This window comes from Thermobia domestica, chromosome 13, assembly GCF_964235325.1.
Source record: "Thermobia domestica chromosome 13, izTheDome1.hap1.1, whole genome shotgun sequence".
NCBI lineage: Eukaryota > Metazoa > Arthropoda > Insecta > Zygentoma > Lepismatidae > Thermobia > Thermobia domestica.
In genome coordinates, this window is record NC_137466.1 from 69787995 (window position 1) to 69811049 (window position 23055).

At 36.0% G+C, this 23055-nt stretch overlaps 1 protein-coding gene across 3 annotated transcripts in view; it reads right to left on the reverse strand.

Annotated features, from left to right (window-relative positions):
• The window catches only part of LOC145668218 (putative helicase mov-10-B.1), a 205182-nt gene that overhangs the window by 27207 nt on the left and 154920 nt on the right, over positions 1-23055 (reverse strand). For all 3 annotated transcript variants that reach the window (XM_081735871.1, XM_081735870.1, XM_081735869.1), the window contains exons 18-19: positions 17705-17881; positions 3041-3242 (exon numbers count right to left, since the gene is read on the reverse strand). In XM_081735871.1, the coding sequence (XP_081591997.1) occupies positions 3041-3242; positions 17705-17881 (379 nt within the window). The remainder of the gene's footprint in view (positions 1-3040; positions 3243-17704; positions 17882-23055) is intronic.

Genomic DNA, 23055 nt, shown 5'->3' on the forward strand with positions numbered 1-23055 from the left:
AATAACATTTCTATATTTCATCATAGGTACATGCTCGAAGAGGAGATAATGAATTATTTCTTGTCCTAAGCATGGCAAAAAAAAATTCAAAAAGAAGTTTTCAAATAATTTATTTCAATACGCCACTCTATTCTAATGTTACTTATAACTTCCTTGAATAATGTTAAGTAAGTATTCTAAGTAATAAGGAACTTTAAGAAAATTACTGTACAATATTTTTTAAGTTTTAGATTTTATGAGAAATTATTCTGACTGAAATTATTTGCACTATATTTTAATTTTTCTTTAAAAAAAATCCAATTTACTTGATATTTTAAATTATTTTTAACGTGTGTATATTTTAAATCCAATTTGTATCTTTCGAAATCAGTATTTTCTACTTTGTTAAGGTTTTAATAATAATAATAATAATAATAATAATAATAATAATAATAATAATAATAATAAAAGAAGAGTAACTGTAGTTTTCTGTGTGTTGTACTTATTTGTTGATCAAATTAACCTTATTCTTTCTTTTTCTGCGGAAGATTAAGGACAGTCGTACATTATACAAAAAGAGTGACTACTGGGCCACTACTAGAATTCGTGTCTCTCGCTTACTGTGCCGACATTAACCATTACGCTACCAGTCACAGCCATGCATATAAAGATACATTCTGTCACTCTTTAAATTGGTGCTCATTCCAGGCTTTCCAATGCTAATGAAAAAAATATATAGGAAATCACGACGAAAAATAAATATAGGAGGTTTCGTGAAGCTGTGAAAATGGAACATTTCAATTATCCAATAAGTAAGAAAAAAAAAATCACATGGAATTGACACCAATTGTTATATGAACATACATTGTACTCTAAATATAACTAAATGGGTAATTATCTCGTTGCAAAATTTTATATGAGTTTCTTAGTGTTTTCGTACGTAGCTCACCAGTACTAAGCAAGGACCATAAGGGAAGTGTTTAAAAGGATCTGCACCAGAAAATCAGTGTTCGTAAGTATACAGGGTGGCCCAAAAGTAGGTATACAGTTCCGTACTGATCGGCTCATGGCATTTTATATCATTTACTTATTATTATTCATGGTTTTGATTTAGTTTCTTCATTATTTGTTCTTATTTTCGTTTCACTTATACCAGAAGCTCGGAATAGACCGAAGCAAATAAATGTATTATCTTAATAAATTAAAATGTCATACTTGATAGATGCTGGTCTGTATACCTGCTTTTGGGCCACCATGTACATCTCCAAGATGTGAATAATTTCATCACTGACAAGATTCTATTACTTTTATTTTAATTCCTTTTCTTTTCTTTTTTTTCTATTTCTAGCAATTTTATTAGCTATCGCTAACTCACTCACTCACTCACTCTATGGCATATGGAACCCGGAGGTTCAGTGCCGCGTTCACAAAAGCTCTCCACTGACTTCTATCCTTAGCCAACTGCGTCCAGTTTCTACTTTGTATTCCAGTCTCTGCGAGATCTATCTTAATATTGTCCTCCCATCTGCGCCTAGGTCTTCCTAATGGTCGTTTTCCGATTGGTCTTCCAGTCAAGACTTTGAAAGCGTTTCTACTTTCTTCCATCCTAGCTACATGACCCGCCCACCTAAGCCTCCTACACTTGATGACCCTAACAATGTTGGGTAAACCGTATAAATTATGAAGTTTCCGTCATTCTCCATTCCCGTTCCTCTTGGGTCCGAATATTCGTCTATTCGTTATTAGCTATCGCTTGTATACTAAATTATGGTAGTTGAAATTATGATTTTTGTTTACATACAGTTCTGAGTAATAATGAAATAATAATTATTTCTTGTTTAATTATTTTAGCTGCTATAACAGAGTGCTCAAATTCCCTTTTCTGCTTGATTACCTTCAGCAATGGCTGCTCCAACCCCAGTATCTGCATTAGTTCATTCTTCTACGCTTGTAACTGCCGCTGTTTATTTACTGATTCGCTTTAGAGATGTTTTATTAAATGTATGTGGTGGAGATGTACTGTTGCTGTTGTCCAGGCTAACTATGTTTATGTCTACTAAACATAGAAAAGTCTCCATTCAACCACCCTACTGTGGAGACAAAAGGCCTTCCAACCACCCACAGCTTCCGTATATTATTTTCAGAAGTGGAAGTAGGGAAAAAAAAAAAAAAAGTTTCGTTAAAATATACAAAGTATAGTTTATAGGAAGATATGAAATATATAGGAAAAATAGGAAATATACTAGCATTGGAAAGCCTGTCGTTCACTCAGGCCACATCGACTGCACTAAAACTCCCGTTGTGTTTAGATAACCCAGTATGTATATTACAGAACACCTCTGACAACTGAATTATATACATTGGACTTTAGGTACGTAGGAACTTAATCCGTTCCGTAACGCTATTCTTTACCCAAACTATTTTTCCCATTGAAATTAATATAAATACAATTAATCTGTCCTAACCATAGAAACAGTATTTTCTTTTTTCTTTTTTTTTTACTCTTTTTACTTTTTTAAGTGTTTTCTGGGATTAAAAATACAGAATAAAAATTAAAAAATATTCTTTTTAAAGACAAATAAGTAACACTGTGCAATACAAGTGCTGAAAAAACACTAAAAGTGCAAAAAAAGAACAAGAAATATGTTTTGATCACAAGACACACAGATGACGTTTACGACAAACGCACAACAGCTCTATTGGTCAGGCGGAATTGTGGGTACAAGCGTGTGTATGTATGTTCGTAATTCGAGCGAAGAACCGGACACAAAATTTGTTCTTAAACTGATTTGTTGGCGAATCGAGGGTTCACTATTTTATATTGATAAATTAAGAAATAACTGATAGAGGAATTGATTGTGGTATGAAATCGATTATGTCCTTTATTTATCAAATCACACATCGTTGGGAAGAAAAATTACTAATAATAAAGAGTACATTTGGATGTGTTTACAATGGAATTTGATTTGGAGGACTTAATAATCAAACAACACAGCTACACAGATTAAATAGTACCCATGTGGACAGTTTACCATACTTACAAATATTAGTTTTTACTTACCACTTCTGATGCCAAGATTTCTCATCTTCTCTATCATTTCATCCGTAATCTCTTCTCTGGATCTGAAATTGCAACCTCTGTACGATTTGTGAGCTATGGAGAACTTAATCAACTCTCTCCACCGTTTATCTCGACATAAGTTGTAGGGATTTCCAACAACTATCAAGAGGGTCTGTGCTCTTGTCACTGCTACATTGAATCTCTAAAATACGAAAAAGAAGACATAGTAATTAATGTTGCATTCAAGCACTGTAACCACTAATATACCGAGTCCATCGAAAGTCTGGGATCACAGGCTAATTCCGTTATTCGAACGGAACGTAAAGCCAAGCAAACAGGTCACTGGGAACGTACACATTGTTATATGAGGGAAGCTAGAACTTTGAATGCATTTCCCAACAATGTTATATTGTTGGTATGATAAGAATCCACGGGAACAGGCTGTTGATCTGATAACGTTGCATTTTTATTTAATACGTGGTGCCTTACCAGCATGGAGCTGAAACAGCTGGTACGATTTGTAAAACTCCACCATTTCAGACTGAAAACCACCTATTCTATCTTTCCATTTTTATTTCTTCGCATCTTTACTCATAACGGAGCTTGCCTATGAACCCAGAATATTGATACATCGTGTATATTAATAGTATTATATGTAAGTAGAGGAAAGAACGGTTTTATATCGTACCAAATCCTCTAAATATGTGAGTTCAATATATACAAACAATGGCAAAATGCACGAGTGGACCGAAATTCGCTACCGTGCCGATGCGCTATTCGCTACATTATCAAGTCTGCTCCGTTAATAGTCATACACTTATTTTGTTAACTATAGCTTTAGAAATATTTCACAGTATTAATAAAACAAAGCTGATCAAAGCACCAGATATATATGTTAAGAGTACTTATGTTCCATTACAGAAACTGTTACACAAATATTATTAACATATATTTGGGGCTTTGTTAGTTTTGTTTTATTAAGACTCATTCATACACTGAATACAGACACGAAGTTGTCAAAGCCACAGTACACATTGTGGCACAGTCCTTGTGGTTTGAACATCGGGGTACCGATTTCAAGAATGAAATCAGAATATATGGCTGTTCACGAAGCAGAGTGAGTAGCGTAGTGTTTAATGCATCGGCACGGTAAGCCAGAAACCCGGGTTTGAATCTTGTTCGAGACGTGTAACTTCTCACATCTTTGTACATTATGTTAGAAGACATTTTTATTACAAGTATTTGGGCATTTATGACTACAATCTAGTTTGTTCCATCGATAATTGGTCATTAATTAGCCTGGCCTGCGTTTAGTCTTTATCGAGACTAAACCTGTGCATGCAAAACTCTTTACTATACAACTGAATAATTTCTTGCGAGTAGCAATTCATTATTCCGTACAAAACTACAATCTACGATCTATAAAAGGCTATTATTATACATAAAAATTTAGAGGTGAGCACCACAGTACACGAAGCCATATGTCACTGCACTGAGTTACATTGAAATGACGAAAAGCATCATAACTACAATGCAGGGGAAGTTCTTGAAGACTGAAAACAATTAAGTCTCAATTTCAGGGCTTTTTATACATTTATCTCAACATGGACACCATTTTGATAGAATAAAAGTTCACCATAAACCTAAAGCACGCAAGAAATGTCGCCAACGAATCATTATTTATTAATTACAAAACAAAAATATCTTGTCAGAGCATTTTACTAAGTAGAGTAAAACCTGTCTTCAACGGACCCTTTATTAAACTGAAATATTTCAAGGCCCCATGAATTTACTGGCGAAAATCGTGCTGCATTCCATTCAGTAAACGGAAACTGTATTACGCGGACAACGGAAAATAAAATAAGCCTCTTAGCGGAAAATTTCAAAAATTTCAAGTTTCAGAGGGCAGCATTTAGAAAGTTTTTAAACATCCTATGAAATGTTTTTAGCAAAACAGACAGTAATGTGCAAACCGAAGCAGACAATGGATATATATACTTTAATTGAGAATTATATGAGATATATATGTCGTACACACTTTAAAGTCCTTCGTAGCTAAGGGGGTAGAGTACGCGCCTTTGGCGTGGAAGACCCGGGTTGGTTCGATTTCCGGCGGGAGCTCATGTGGTTCGGATTCCACGTTAAACAGTAGGTCCCGTTTCATATAGCCTCGCTGCTGATAAGAACATTAAAATCAACTCAACTCAATACTTTAAAGTTATTACGGATCTTTGGCGGTCATTAATTGTGTTAATCAAGAGAAGAAAGACAATTTATGTAGTGTGAAATTCAAAATTAATGAACAGGCCTCGTATGGAAATTTTCCAAGAACTCTCTCTCTTCCCAAGCATATACATATATGTTTGAATGTGTGTGTGTGCAACTAACTTCGATCGAATCGCCCAGCAGTCCTTTTATGGCTAGAAAGAAAGAAGAATCGCTTCACAGAACATTCCAGCAAGAAGTCTCATCGCTAAGTTTAGCTATTGCATCAGTTGGTTGCGTTTCAAGTTAAAACCGGGATTTTCCCTTTGGAGAAGCAACACAAGAGGTTGGCGAAGAAAGCAAGTCAGTCTATTGAAGAGACTCGGTTAGGCAGGGGTGCCTTCGCACCTGTCGTGCGTCCTGCACGTAGAGTAGGCTTTTACACGGGTTCGCATCCAGCCCGTCGACCTGACTTTGTTTCCAGAGCTTTGTGCCCGTTGTTGTTCCTAAGAAGTTGAAGTAAAAGGAACCAAGTGTCGGTGTTGTGTAATTATAGAACGAGCCTTGAATCTAAGTTCATTTTGTGATTTTATGAGTTGTTGTAGCCGAAAAGATAAAGGGCTAGCAAGTTAGTTTTAAACGTACTTCGATGCAGTCAATGAATCTTGGCAGGAGCACTTCCAAACGATGATCCTATTGTGAGCAGCATGATTGTTGGATGCTTTCTTTCGTGTGATATATGAACTACTGGATTGGATTTGAGAACCAGATTTCTGTGGAGAGGATCGCGCAGAAGAGGACACCGCGGCTGACTAAATCCCCACCCTCCTTGTGCAGTGCATAGTGAAACACGAGTGTTATATAAATTATCCACAACTCTTATTCCATGCCGCCAACGCAAACTGTAAGTAGAATTGAGAAAGAATCATTCTTACAAATTGAAAAAGCCACCTGATCAAAGTAAATGATCTTAAGAAAATAAAAGTTAAATTGAGAGTAATCATTTTGAGCGCTCAGGTTGTTAAATATAATTTGCTTGTAGTTTACTTATTGTATATTTTTTGTTTAATTACAATACATAATACTCGCAATTTTAATCTCACGTTTAATTCTTAGCCGTAATTGCTTATAGCTTTACAGGGCGTTGTAACAATTTATAGATTATTTACATTAATTTGTTTTGTTCATCTATCTTTACGGCAAGCATTCTTCTCTTTCCCGATATCATTCCAGCGGTCGGTGGAGACGAGGATTGCTTGTATGGTTTATGACAACCTTTTGTGGGCGCTGGAAGCCATGAAACCAAAGTTTGGAGCAAGTGAAACAAGAGAGACAGAGAGAGATAATATAGTTTTATTTACGATAAACCCACAAAGGTCGGTCATATCCATAAATGGCGAAACCGTAAACAGGACCTACTTCAATCTTCGGATAAAATTGCATTTAATTATTTTAATGTTCATTTATTAAAACATGATAATAGCAAAAACTTGAATCACGTAGTAACAAGCAGCTAACTTGGTGCAGAATCATGCGTAGATCGTTTCAACTTGTGAAAAGAAAAGAAAAAGAAAATAATGAATAGGATTTGAAAAAGAAAACAGAAAGTAAATCTAAGTATCAGAGAAATATGTTTAGTATAATTTGTTTCGTGAGAAATTAAAACATATTATTTGTTCGCGAACTTTTCTTCCGTCAATTTTTTACAGCACGCACAAACGAAAGCACTGAACAGCTGATCATAGCCACACAAACACACACACAATTGTATCCATATGCACCTTATCCTTAAGGAATGAAAAAAAAAAAATGTGCCTTGTGTAAGATATTTGTTCATGTTTGTGTAAATTTTTGTTGAAACATTTCATTAAGTGAAAATTCAAAGCAAGTTTTGTGCAATTGAAATTACATTGGTTTTAGAAAAGTGTTTGTTTACATTACATCATCGAAGTCAAGTGTTCATTTTTGCATGTTTTACATTGTGATTTAGTTGTTTGTAAGTTAAGTAAATATGGAGAGTAGTATTACATTAGAACAAATTCAAGCATTATTAGAGAAACAGTCTGAGAAATTAGAGCACAAAATTGATAGTAATAACGAGCGAATAGATGAATTAAAAAATGAGTGCATGAACAATAAGTTAGAGTTAGAAAATAAGTTTGATTGCAAATTTGACGAATTGAGTACCGATATTACAACCACCAACAATTCCATTATCGAGGTACACGCTGGACTAATTAATGTGACGAATCAGGTTGAATCAGGGACTGTTGAGTTTAAAAACAGTGTAACGGAATGTAACAAAAGCCTCGTTGAGTTTTGTGAATGCATGCAGACGGCACGGCTTAACCGCAAAGAAGTGCAAGGCGGAAGTGAAATCGTAAACACTCTTGAATTCGCGCAGGCTCACATCGCGGAAGATAGGTGCCTAATAAGTCAGAGAGTTATAGTCAGGAAAAGGAAACAAGTAGTGTAGAGGTAGCAATAAGCAAAGGATCGTTATGTGTACGTACAGACAATTATGTTTCTCGTGTATTTGGTGTCATTGATTTACCGGCCAGGGATGCCGATGGTTCACACACAATGAATGGTAGCGTTCGGAATGCGCGTACCCATCCTCTCCGAGAAGCCAGGGAAGGCTTGAGAGTTGAATTGTTGTTTTTGTGTGATGATTTAATTACAATGTTGTCGCTTTTACGTCGCGGGCAAGTGGTCTTGCGCGACCTAACAGATTCGAATTTGTCTTTGGTACCATACACGGCCAACGTGAATTGCATTTTTGTGCTGCAAATCCATTTCGACTTTACTAACTTCGAGTACGGTAGTGAGAAGCAACTCCAGATCAATAGTTTGAAGTGTAGGCCTATTCAGCGAATTGTGTTTTACGTGCTAAGCGCTTTATTTGTGAATAACTTGTCAGAAACGTTTACGGTAACTGAGCCTAAAAGTAACATTCTTACTCAAGTGCATGCAGACAAAGGGAAATTGTCACCAGTGAAAGAGTTAAAATGTAATACCGAGGTCAAGAAGAATAGTGAGATAGTCCATGATAACCAGTTGAGTTTTGCTGATTCGGTAGTTTATCTGAATTCGGTCTCAATGCGTACCAATAGTAAACATGCTGTAGAAGGGCGTAAATTAGATTCTAGTATGGTCACCTTTTATCAAGTTAGCACGTCATTATTGCGAAATTGTAGAAAACGAAGGTTCAAATGTAGATCTACTCGGAAACAGCTGATCGTTCGTGCTTATGTCAATAATTGCCGACTTCAATGTAAAATGTACTCACAGCGCGCACAATCCCGCATTAGGTATGCAGCGAAAAGCAGGGCAAGAGTAAAACAAAAGCGTTCTCAAAAACGAAAGTTGGGACAAAGTAATCGTGGGAGAAAGAGATTTAAGTGTAAATCGAAGTTAGTTGCGCATCAGCAAACTCGTGAGAAAGTCAAGACGCGAAAAAGGTGTACGTCGACTCCGAGGAATGCTAAAAGGCAGAAGCGTAAATACGTACGAGTATCGTGCAGCGAATTACATGGCGAATACAGTGATGGTAAGTGTAAGCGTAAAAAGAAATCTGTGCATGAATCCGTAATGCATCGTAAATTTAAGCGCCGTAAACGAAGACGTATTATTACGTGGAAGTTTAGTAGATGCATTGCTAAAAGGAGAAAAGCCTCGCAAGTCATTAGAAGTAATTGGAAAAGTACTCGTAAGCGTATGAAATTGCAGGCTTACAAGTGTAATCGGCATCGGTGGAAAATGAAAGTTGTAGCGTAACCAAAGCGCGAACTTTGCCCGAACTTGGACTGAATCCCGAAAAAGACGAGAAATTAAACACCGAATGTGACTTTTAAGCTTTTATAGAGGATGAAAATAAAGATTATTACCCTTTCACTTTAATTATTCCCCACCGAATCTCGAAAGTTAGGAGTTTGTTTTTCAGCTTCAAATGTGTGCATAACGTCACCGACGCGCCCGTCCAGAGGAACCACCAGTATCCATTTATAATCAGGTACGTTCATTTAAATATCATGTTTTATTCTTTCTTTGCAGTTTTTGGAGATGAGAGATGAAAGGGAAAATCAGAGGAAGGACAGTATTGGAAATTTTAAATAGGTAATTAACTTAGACCGCGAATCCGGACTTTGAAAATTTCAACAATGCCCCACCACTTTTGAAAAATATGGTTATCCCGTTTTGGATACGGAACTTCTGTATCAAATTTTGTTAGGATGTTTATGTTTCGTATGTTTCATTTCTTTTCAGGTGCTTCCAGTTTTGGAAACCAAATGTCATTAATAAAATTTTACCATTCCATTTTCTTTTGAGTTTTTATTCACTCACCTTTATGTTTATATAAACACTTAGCTGTCCCCATACCATTAGGCATTTAGAGAAATGTTAGGCAATTAGAGATATTTGAAAATTCAATTAGAGAAATACTGATGAATGTTACAATTAATTATGAAATTTGCATTTTGAAAAAAAAAAAAAGTGTGTTCCTTAGTTAATGAATCTTTTCATCTGACTTTGTCATGAAGTATGTGCAAAAGTATAATGAGTTTTGTAATATAAGACTGGTTAGGCGTCTGAACATTGAAAATTAAATAATACTTAGTATGATTTTGTAAATAATTGAAAATAATGTTGAATTTAATAAATCTGTTTACGAATTTATTCACATATGGTATTTGCTATGCAAAGTCAATGGGTATTTGCCATGATGTTAATGAAGTTTCAAATTTAATTGAGTTTAGAAATAACCGTTCTACAAGTTAAGAAGTGGTAAAAGGTTGAAAATTATGATTCAACTTTTAGAGGCGTCACTACTTTCTTTCAAAATTAAAGTGACGAAATCGGGGTAGCGTCCGATTGGGCCTCAGCTAGTGTGTGATTTGGCAATTGTATACACACACTTCAAAATTCCATTTTGGCTTGTGACGTTTAATATATATATATTTGAGAAACAGGAAAGACATTTAATTGACGCTTAAAATTTCACATTTTAATCAGACAGTTATCTTCAATTGACTTAAAAGAGATAATAAATTGCATTTATTTGGGTAAATAATTTTGTTCTCTTCTTTCCTTCCTATAGTGCTGTTTTCACGAAATAAAATAATAAGAAGTGCATGAAATACTATTGGAAAATACAAAACGCTGTTATTATCTAAATTGTAAGCTTTATTATAATATTTCGTGAAAATTGTACTACCAATAACAACCGATACAATTTGGTATCGAATATCAAGTGTCTATTTCAATTAGGTAGCATTACCTATAACATATTTGGTACATTTAAAGTGAAATATTTTATTAAGTGTGAATAATTTTGCATCGTAAATAATTCAATGTTGAAGTATTCTCGATATTTGTTTAAGTTTGCATCAGAAACTTGTTTCAGTTCAGTGAAACGATTTGGCAATTAGTTTCGTTCAATTTGAAATGCTTTGAAACGAAATGAAAAAAAAAAAAAAAAAGGACGTATAGTGGCAGTGAGTAACTGAGATATGCAAGGCAAAGGCCAGTGGTAAGTTAAGAACTATGATTGGGCAAGAATGGATTAAAAAGAGCTAATAAGTAGTTTCCATGTTGCGGATTAATGCCGGTGTCAAAGGCTAATTGAAAAGCGGCACCGATGTTGAGTTTCGGGATTTTAGCGATGATATTCGCATAGAGGGCGATCATAGCGTGTATAAGGTCTATAGAGAGGCAAACACTTGTATTTAGGACCATGAATTACATATATTGCGGAGTGTACACGATGCAAAGGGCAATGAAAGGCCGCATCTGTGTTTTTCGAGGTTGATTTTTCCCTCGTTGTTGTTGTTAAGTTCCCAGCCATTGGTGCTGGAGGAGGCAAGAAGCCTATATTTTTGTGCGTTTATGCTACTGAATGACAATGGTCCATGAGGTTGATATGTATATCCCTTTTATGTTCGATGTTGGGAATGCGTAAGAAATATTTCTAGAAACGCCCATGCTTTGAGGTGAATTTATCCCTCTTATGTTGTGTAAATTGTCTTTTTAAAGACAACCGCAATATGAATTATTTTAGCTCAGTTTTACAGGTGCCCATAACCCAGTTAGTCGCCATTAAACGTCCATCACAAAATTGTTGTTGATAAATTGTTATAACCAAGTTAAAATAAGTAAATAAACTTAAGATATTAAGTTGGGATTTTAGGTAACGTTTTTCAGAATTAAATTTATGTTATGAGAATACATCAACTTTATTACGTAAGAGCAGGTGCTAAACTGTATTAAGGTTTAATGAACAAATTATAAACATTATGGAAATTTGATAGTTAAATTTATCGTCGATTTTGAATTCATTAATTTTATTGGTTTAATTTTGGATAAAATTTGATGAATATTGTTTTAAATTTTAAATGAGTGTATTTTAGAAATTGAGGGAACGTGAATAATAATTGTTAAACTAAAATTAATTGAACAACGAATATGACATTCTGATTGTAAGTGATATGATCACAACCCGATATGGTCAAATGTAATGGTTTATTCTCGATTGTAACTTACTCCCGGATGCGACAATAATCCTGATGTTGATACGTGCACTTTGCCAGTAGGCCGCACATTTTTTGGCTAGCGCTCTTTAAAAGAATATTTTGTAAACCTACTAATTTTGTAGGTATGAGCGGGCCTAAAATAATTAGTAGTTATTGAATGGTTGATGATATTGAGATGCAGGGCTGTAGTATCGAACTCCCCCCCCCCCCAGGGTATTCTTATTGTCCTTTTCATATGTTTATTTTCTTAAAATACCTTCTTTAGGTCTAGGTACTGACAGTCCAATTAGGGTTGGAAAAATTTACCCGATTATGACATAGCTGTAATGCTTGAAGCATTCAGCTGAGAGGGATTAGGATTTAGTGCAGGAGCGATTTATTCAAATCGTCGGGGAGTTCAGCGACCCCGCCCACTCTAGCTATGTGAGATTGTAAGTCGGTGCCTTTTGGTCTTCGGGACCAATTCATTAACCTATATTTTTGTTTAATTAACGACTTACAACCTGTGCTGTCAACCAATGACACGCAGGATGGCACTTTGAAAGGCTTAACCGCCGTTTAACCCATGTATATATTAAAATGTTTGAAAGTTTATTAGTTAGGTTATGTAATCCAAGTGCATAGATAAACAGTTTAACTGTTTTGCATATTATGATATAATACGTAAAAATGTTAGTATATAGGCAGATTTTGTTTAGTTTTGAACTTTATTAGTTTCATGAATAGAATTTGTATCTAGTAAAGAAAATGCAATTAGAATTTGAATTTTGTTCATATATTGTATTACGTTTACGTATTATGTTCGTGTATCTTAATTATTACTTCGAAAGATATATATATATATATATATATATATATATATATATATATATATATATATTCCAAAATGAAGAAGTAGTTTTTATGTAGTCAGCATATTAAAAAAAAAGGGTTTGCTTTCATAATTTTTTACAAGTTTATCTATTGCTCAACGACTCACACAAAGGAGAGAGTACCTAACTTAGTTTCATTTTGTCTTAGATAATTCATACAGGTGGAAAAATTGTTTAATTCACTTTATTAGAGTTTTTATCTATGTCAGTATGTAAAAAGCGTTAGTTGAAGCTTTCGCTATACAGTTCATTGGAATAGAATGATCAGAATTAACAAATTACTTTGTTGTTTAACCGATTATATTTTATGTTTGAAAGCTCGCAAAGAGAGAAAATATCGTTTCGAATCAGCACTTGTCAATAAGCTCACATAATAGTAATACGTAACAAAATTTAGATTGAATTTGAGAATTTTGAGAATTGAGAATTTGAAAAAGAAAGGGGGAAATAAATAAATAAATAATGGAAAGAAATTGGTTTATTGTACAATTTAATAGTAATTAATAGATTCCATTGCTTATAGTATGTTAAGGCAATCAAGTTTAAATCTGTTAGTCACGTTGATATCTGTAATGGTCGTCGAGCGAACAAAATGATTGCGTGTGAAGGGTTTTGAGCTGTATACATTTTTCAACCGAATGGCAATTGAGCATTACCAGTGAGTTAGGGCTATTTCCGAGATGCCAAAGGCTGTATAGAGCGGCATACTTATATGGATTTATTGTTATTATGTACGCGTATTTTTAAGTGAAACCAAAGGCCATTAGAGGGCGGTTCACGTTCGGACACAGATACTCCTTGTCACTCCTTGAATACCTAGCTTGGGAATGCTAGAAGAGTAGAGAGAGTTTATTCTAAGTGTTTAATGCGTTTAGAGGTGGATTGTATATCCCTCTTGTTACATGTGTTTGCGATTAATGCCCGTCAATGTGTTGGTAGATTTGATTTTGCCATTGCCAGGAAGATGTCTGTTGAAACTGAGAGTAAAGTCATAACTGTATCAGCCCATGATTGTACGTTCGCTAATGATATAAAAGATCCGTGCACTTGTGTTGATGCCCGCATACTTATTGCAATTAATAAATAAAATAAAAAGTTTACGTTTGTTGTGAGTAATGCTGATAATTAAAATTTAAAAAAAAAAAAAATGTGTTGACATGTGAATCCAAATTTATTTGAAGCGACTTAATAGAGCTTTTGTTTGTTGTTTGAGCAATATGATTATTGAAACTTGATAGTATATTTGATTTTGAATTCTTTTAGTAGTTTTGATATTTAGTAAATTAAAAATATGGTAGTTTGGATAATTAGTATGAGATTAATGTTATAATTGTCTTACGAAATGCTTGCTTTAAATATTATTGTGTTTCATTAATGTTTTTATGTGAATGAATACGAATATTATTGAATATGATTATCTTTTGATATTATAATACATGTTTACGTTTAATAGTTGAATATTACAAAATATCTTGGATAAGAAAAGTTTAAGTATTGATTAAGTTTGTTGTAAAAGGGTGCATATACACACATTACACTACATAAAATACAGAGATTAGGAATTCCGATATTAATGTTCATTCCGTTGTTAGGCTACACTTCCGAAATCGGTATACATATTGTTGCTATTGTCTAGTAGTTAAGTATGTTCTGTGTCAATGTTCATTTGTACATTTATTTGGTTTAACATGTTTGAATATATCGTGTGTTTAGTAAAAGATAATTGAAAAGTAAACTAAAGTACATTTAATTATGGTGAGAAACCAGTTATTGAAAATAAATAAATAGACAAATAAATAAAAGAGACTATAAACTGAAAATGACGAACATTTTGTTAATGGTGGCACAAAAGTGGCTCAATCAGAATATAAAGGTGGCTTTAACAAAAGGTGGCTTATCGTCATACAGGTTGAACAACCTTATAGTTATCAAGTGAAGTATGATCCGTTATATACAGTACAGTCCCAATATACCGAATTTTTACAGTGAGTCCCCAGTGACATTAGATTTATATACAGGGTGTTCCACAATACAGCGATTTTTCCAGTGACATTTCAACATGGACCATCAACCCTTCGACGGCCAGGATTCTCATCGCAAATTGTATCAATTTGCTCGGAGCCCTGTGGGCGCCATAGGTTATTACGGATCTTTGGCGGTCATTAATTGTGTTAATCAAGAGAAGAAAGACAATTTATGTAGTGTGAAATTCAAAATTAATGAACAGGCCTCGTATGGAAATTTTCCAAGAACTCTCTCTCTTCCCAAGCATATACATATATGTTTGAATGTGTGTGTGTGCAACTAACTTCGATCGAATCGCCCAGCAGTCCTTTTATGGCTAGAAAGAAAGAAGAATCGCTTCACAGAACATTCCAGCAAGAAGTCTCATCGCTAAGTTTAGCTATTGCATCAGTTGGTTGCGTTTCAAGTCAAAACCGAGATTTTCCCTTTGGAGAAGCAACACAAGAGGTTGGCGAAGAAAGCAAGTCAGTCTATTGAAGAGACTCGGTTAGGCAGGGGTGCCTTCGCACCTGTCGTGCGTCCTGCACGTAGAGTAGGCTTTTACACGGGTTCGCATCCAGCCCGTCGACCTGACTTTGTTTCCAGAGCTTTGTGCCCGTTGTTGTTCCTAAGAAGTTGAAGTAAAAGGAACCAAGTGTCGGTGTTGTGTAATTATAGAACGAGCCTTGAATCTAAGTTCATTTTGTGATTTTATGAGTTGTTGTAGCCGAAAAGATAAAGGGCTAGCAAGTTAGTTTTAAACGTACTTCGATGCAGTCAATGAATCTTGGCAGGAGCACTTCCAAACGATGATCCTATTGTGAGCAGCATGATTGTTGGATGCTTTCTTTCGTGTGATATATGAACTACTGGATTGGATTTGAGAACCAGATTTCTGTGGAGAGGATCGCGCAGAAGAGGACACCGCGGCTGACTAAATCCCCACCCTCCTTGTGCAGTGCATAGTGAAACACGAGTGTTATATAAATTATCCACAACTCTTATTCCATGCCGCCAACGCAAACTGTAAGTAGAATTGAGAAAGAATCATTCTTACAAATTGAAAAAGCCACCTGATCGAAGTAAATGATCTTAAGAAAATAAAAGTTAAATTGAGAGTAATCATTTTGAGCGCTCAGGTTGTTAAATATAATTTGCTTGTAGTTTACTTATTGTATATTTTTTGTTTAATTACAATACATAGTACTCGCAATTTTAATCTCACGTTTAATTCTTAGCCGTAATTGCTTATAGCTTTACAGGGCGTTGTAACAATTTATAGATTATTTACATTAATTTGTTTTGTTCATCTATCTTTACGGCAAGCATTCTTCTCTTCCCCGATATCATTCCAGCGGTCGGTGGAGACGAGGATTGCTTGTATGGTTTATGACAACCTTTTGTGGGCACTGGAAGCCATGAAACCAAAGTTTGGAGCAAGTGAAACAAGAGAGAGAGAGAGATAATATAGTTTTATTTACGATAAACCCACAAAGGTCGGTCATAAAGTCGTAAATCATAACTTTCTTTAAGCTCTTTTTCTACCAAGTAATGAACACAATCGATGGCGTTTATCATTTTAAGCGCACGACTAACAGATGCAAATTCAACTGCAAATTTCGACGAATCAGAATCAATGGATAAGCGAAATGAAGGTCTTTCCGTAATCAGCTTGCTCTCAAGTATCTTATAGGTAATAATTAAGCCGGATTTCTATGTAATTACATATTTTTTTCCTTTGCATGTACATGTGTGAAATTAAATATTGAATTACATCAGTCTGGGTTGAGTTGATTTTGAGTTTAACGGCCCTTTTCAGCAGCGAGACTATATGAGACGTGGACCTACTGATTAACGTGGAATCCGAACCACATGAGCTCCCGTCGGGAATCGAATCCTACATCAATATGGATTCATAGAATTAGAAATTATATCGGTAGGGACTTTTATATTACATATTTTTACATATTCTTAAGATATGAAATATTCCTTACATTAAATAGTCCTTAAGAGGAAAATCCATTGGATTTTTGGCATACATGCTAGTGTGATAGATAAAAAGTAAAATTTAAACCGTCTGTTCTCCCTTGCCTCTCCTCATTTTCAGCTCTCGACAATATAACATACTAACTTAAAAGTGCGATTTGTCTTCATTGTACGAACATAGTAGTTTTCTGATTCGCCGCATCGTAGCAACTACATCAGGAATCGAATCGACAGTGTTTTAGTTTGCAGTTCATGACAGGGAGCGGCAATCACACACGGCGAACGAAAAGAACCAACAATGGAAGGCAGTAAGTATAAAGCTGAATGGTACTTACCTTTCATCTCTACTTTGTTGTTGTAAGCGTTTTTATTTCTGTAGCCAGCGACAATAAATCCTGATTGAAGCACTGTTAACTCAACCGTAAAGTTTGAGCATTAAAGAGCTTGCCTCAATATTTAATCCGCGTTTCAGCTGTACAAAACCGAAATGGCTTCACCTGCCTCTTCGTTATCTCAGAAGTTATGGTCTTGGATAGAAGTCGATGATGCATTTACCACCGATGGCAAAGTTTTTTTTCTTTTTCTTATTTTTTTGTGCGATAAAAACAAAGTTGGGTGCACTATGAATTATTTAGAGCAGCATATTCGCACTTCATTTCATGTGAAAAACAAACAATTACAAAATGAAGCAAATTCTACTGACCCAGATGCAAGAGGATTCTTCATTCAGTTTATTTTACAGGGAAATATACGAAGCAATGATTGCAGTAAACATCCGTTTAAACAAAATTCAAGTACCGAAATTTCGGGATTTTCTTGAAAAATACTATGCCGTAAAGTCCCTAACGAGTCTGAAAAATCAGTAGTGTGCTCTGACTTTTAACCATGACTGTATATGTTTATCACAAATCCCACATATGGCTACTACTACATCACATATGACCTTGGTTTCCAGAAAAAAAAAATCATTCTGCTACTGATCTAGGCACGCTCTGTGCAATTAACCGCGCATGTATCTCACGCTTTATTGAGACTAGATTTGTAGAAGAGGAACTAAAAGAACCTACCTTTTTGTCAACCAAGAAACCAAGCTGAAACTTCTTGTCATAGTCGAGCAGCTTTGGGTTTGATCTCACGGTAGAAATGATAATCACTCTTTTCTCTTGACCCTGGAAGGCTTCCACAGAACCAACGAGAACATCCTGCCATCCACGTGACTGTAGATTGTGTTTCAATTTGTAGACCTATATAGTAACAATAATATAAATAAAAATATTATATAATTGTACATTAATTTTGAGCTGTTATAAAATATTTTAGTTAGACAAATCTTTTGCTTCGGATTTACTGTACATAATATATTTAATATTAAAGTGCAACTGAGAAATAAATATGTTAAGGTTTATGAACAAAGCTTTTTATTCAATGACGGTTAGTCATCTTCATAAGTATAAATTCATTAAGGAAAAAACGGTGCTAGAAAAATTGCATTGTCGGTGATTTTCCTTCCATTTTAAAACTAATACTACTTTTCTTCCTCTATTTACGTGCTTTTTGACTTCGGAAATAAAATCTTAGTGGGTAATAATGTTCTAGGTTTCTTTCGTCCTAAGCTTGTATACTTCCTCTTTGTGTGTTGAAGCTAGCTGAAAAAAAAAATTGTCGACATATTATAAAACTACTGAACGTTTACGAGAATAATCAGCCCAGAATGATGAATACTCGATTTCACTGTATTATTTACTAAGTATTGGGTAATCAAGTATGGGTATATTTTAGTGTTGTGTTAAAATCATCCCATTACACATTTTTTAGACAAATTCTTTTGATGAGAAGAAATAATAGAGTAAGTGAAATTGAGTACAGTAACGCTCAGAAGTTTTCGAACACTCCAGGTTTTAATGAGCATCTACTAGGGATCTATTATTTTGTGACGAGAACTTTGCTGCCGTGTGTCAGGGGTACTCCTGTCTAAAGCATAAAATTTAGCTACAGTTAGTTCGGGATCTGAAAAGTATTGTAGATGATATATCTAGTTATATTCTTAAAATGAGTTGAGTTGAGTTGAGTTGACTGAGTTTAACGTCCCGTTCAGCAGCGAGGCTATATGAGACGTGGACCTACTGATTAACGTGGAATCCGAACCACATGAGCTCCCGCCGGGAATCGAACCCGGGTCCCCCATTTTGCGACTTTGAATAGCATCAGTAAACACTTCATATACGTTGCTACTGAGCGATGATTGATCACAAAAGGCCATATACACACTGTCGTAAACACTTTTTAAAATATGATACCTTTGGCTTTTTAAACGTAAACATATCAAAAAGATATAAAAAAAAAAAAAAAAAAAAAAAAACCACCAGATTATATAAAATTTTTCTTTCTTAATTTCTGTCACTGCATTGATCCCGTACGTCAAAAACTAATATATTACCTCACCTTCCACACTCCTGCTATACTACGCAATATCTATTACAGATTGTCTTTTTGTGTATCCATTTTAAGAATTATAATTAGATATATCATTTGCAATATTTTTTAGATCCCGATCCAATTGTCGCCAAATTTTGTGCTTTAGATAGAATTAGTTCTGATATACAGCGGCAAAGTTTTCGTGCCAAAAGTAATAGGTCCACAGCAGACGATCACGTAAATCCAGTACGTTTGAGCGGTAATGTATTCATGCTACAATAACCTGTTATAATTTTTATTTCTATAGCAAAGGCATATATTTTAATCTGCTTATAAATACGAGAAAATTCACGGGCATTGTACTCTTTTAACAACGTTGTCTCCTTAACGAAATTGTACTGATGAAAATGACACACTAACATTGAAATGTGTACAGTAAAGTGTATCATTGTTACCTGTGTTTGCTTACAGGTAGAAAGCTTTGTTTATATTAAACATGTATCTTATTAACAATAAGTAATTCATCAGTTTGGTTGATATTGTAATTTCGCTCGGTGCCTTAGTCACAAAATAAAGCAAGAAAGAAAGAAAGAAGAAAAGAAAAAGATACGTTTGTTACAAATAATATATATATATAAATATATATTAGGGTGGTTTAGTTTTCCAAAGTGTTTATTCTAATTGGGACACATCTTCGATGTGTACCAGTTACTGTACAGAGTTCACTTCCAAAATTTTGTCTTCCTAGTCCAAAATTCAGGGGTCCCCCCCCCCCCAAATGATTTTCTTATCTTCAAAGTAATTCTGAAACAGCTTATACACATATACACATATACACAACACTTCGGTAAGAAACAAATCATTACGTGGGTACAATTTTCTACGTTGTCTAGGCGCATCCATTTGTTTTCTCCCACTTTTGAGGGAATTGCTTATATCAGTACAAAAGTAGAAATGAAAAATGCTATATTAAATTAATCTCCAATGCAGGTAGCGTCTAAGGATGAACATGTCGCACTTGTAACATTTCACGTCAAAGACTTCTGAACAGATGGCATATCCTTACGATGCTTGCTTTACAACCAACTTTAGAAGGTACTGTTTCTGCAACTAATCCTTCGTTAGGCAATTGTTAATATTAATAGCATGAGCGATCGCAGGCTCAGCAGTGTCACTGGAAACTGCCATGCTCTTGAAAGCATTCTTAAATTCCTGGTATGTAGTATCATACTCCCATGTTGACGGATCTATCGCGAGAAAGGTAAGAGATTTCTCTTGGCCATTCGAAAATATCCCATGGAAGATCCTCCTAGTTTTCTCGGTGGTGCAGTCGGCAGAGCAAGTTCTTCCCCTCCAACCTTTTGAGTCCTTTCCCTTCTGGCGTGTCCAATTTATTCTTTTTTTTTTTTTTTGTGTGTGTGTGTGTGTTCTAGTAAGAGACTTGTTCGTTAAGAAAGGCAAGAGAGACTAACTCCTCCGACAGATACCACAGATGTATCTGAAGAGAATTTAAAGCTACTTTGGCACTGGGCTGATCTGGCAGACCGGCTACAAGGTCCTTCATGAAGTCAAAATCATTTTTTGAAGCGTGAGCAGCGATTGGTAACTCATGCCAGTATAAACAGTGAAAAAGTGTAACAGTAACAGTAAAAAAACTGTCGTAAGGTAACTCGCAGTTAGTTTTAGCTCCTTCCGAAATAGGAATATCTTTATCAAATAAATATCCTTTGCCATCTACCTGGCATGGTGAAAAGCACCAGGGGTTTTAATGTGAACTCCTTTACGCTGTTCACCCAAGAAGAATGTGAAAGAACCAGAAATTTTTTGTAATCGTTACGCGGATGTGCAGAAAATTCAATTGCATTTTTCAGGTAACTCAATGCTAGAGATTTCAGGTCTGCTAGGTCCTCTGATTCCGATCATCTTTTCCCCAGATCAGGATTATCGAGTGCAAGGCTTCAATAATCATGGTTAAGATAATGCTATTGATAATGTTTGCTAAACCTAGCAAACAGGGGGATGTTCGGCTCTGCCGAAGGACTACGTTTGTACTTGAAGACATCAGACAGATTTACTTCCACAATGTGGCTGGCAGGCCATTCAGAGGAGCTCTTTACCCTACATTGGTAAATTTTGACGCAAGCTCCCTGCAAAGGGCCGGTATTTGATGTTGTTATGTCGAAGACAAGTCCCTTAATCTGATCTTGCAAGCCACATTCTAGGATTGCCGAACAAGAGGCTTCGGCTTGAACTATATCTGTGTTGTTAGGGATCTACGGCACAGTAATCAGAACTTCCATGCCGTTTCCAGTTACTACCAAAGCAAGCATATGAACATTACTACAATGGTGAGGATTTGTGTGTGGCAGCATTTTTGTATCTCAGCAGTGAAGTATCAACATTATCATATGGTTATCATATCCATGACCATATATTTCATGAAATATATATAATAATTTCAAAGATCAACTAAAGTAAACATTTTAGGGGTTCTAAATTATGCTTAATCCAGTTCATATTTCGCACACAGGTTCTCCAAGTGAAAGTAAGGCACAGTGTGTCTCGTTATGTAGCTGAAACTTAAAAAAACATTACTATTGAACCACCCTTATATGTTTTTCAACTTTTTTTTTTTTTTTTTTTTTTTTTTTTTTTTTTTTTTTTAAAGTTTCAGCTACACAACGAATGGATGACAATGGTATCTTTCTCTTCAATGCCATCTTCTCACTTATTTTACCAGTCATTTTATTTTTTCAAAAATAAATTTTCGGGACTAACATCAGTTTTCTCGTTAAAGTTCATTTTTCTTTCCTACACCAGAAAATACAGATGGTGATCAGAAAAATGGAAACACCTGTAGCTGGTAACACTTCAGATGTATGGGTTGGCAGTGGTGTCGTGGCGCCCGCAGCGCAGGACCGCTGGTGGTGGTGTGTTAGGTCGGTCTCCATACTACGTCAGGCGCAGTGTCCAGTGGCTGCAGCAGACGGAGGTAGTGTAAAATGGGAGACCTCTCAGATTTTCAAACAGGGCAAATTGTTGGTGCCGGTTATGTGGAGTGAGTGTGACGGCAGTAGCTACTGTGTAAGGTGTGTCGCGTGGGACAGTGTCTAAGGTGATGACGGCCTACACAACACACGGGAAAACCACACCGGGGAAGCGGAACAGTAGGCGGAAGAAAATCATGAATGACAGGTCACGCCGGGTATTAAAGCGCATTGTCACGCAGAACCGTCGTGCCACTGCGGAACAAGTCACGGAGGAACTCAATCAGCACCTCCCTCACCCTGTTTCGACAATCACAGTCCGCCGCGAATTACATGACATGAACTTACGGGGTCGTGTTGCACGGGCCAAACCGCTCATCAGGGACCATAACGCTTTCGCACGCCGCAAATGGTGCCGCGACCATGCAACTTGGACCGTTGAGGACCGGCAACGTGATATGGTCGAATGAGTCATCCTTCACCCTATTCCCAACCACGGGCCGTGTTTATGTGTGGAGAACGCCCAAAGAAGCTTATGATCTGCAGTGTCTCCGCCCAACTGTGAAACATGGCAGCGGCTCGGTGATGCTGTGGGCCGCAATATCATGGTTTTCATTGGATCCTGTGGTCACACTTAGCGGACGAATCACTGCCAACTATTATGTTGCAATTTTTGGAGACCACTTGCGTCCTATGGTCCGGATGTTGTTCCCGGACAATGACGCCATCTTCCAGGATGATAATGCAACCATTCACTCAGCTGGCGTTGTTGCAGCGTCGTTTGAGGAACATCGGGATGAAGTTCAACACCTCCCCTGGCTCGCCCAATCCCCAGATCTCAACATCATTGAACATCTGTGGTCCGTCTTGGAAACACGACTCCGGCGACTATTTCCACCTCCATCCTCTCTCATAGAACTGGCCGATGCCCTGCACGAGGAATGGTGTAAAATTCCACTTGCTACCATTCACGACCTCTATGCCTCCATCCCACGTGGCATCAACGCTGTTCTGAA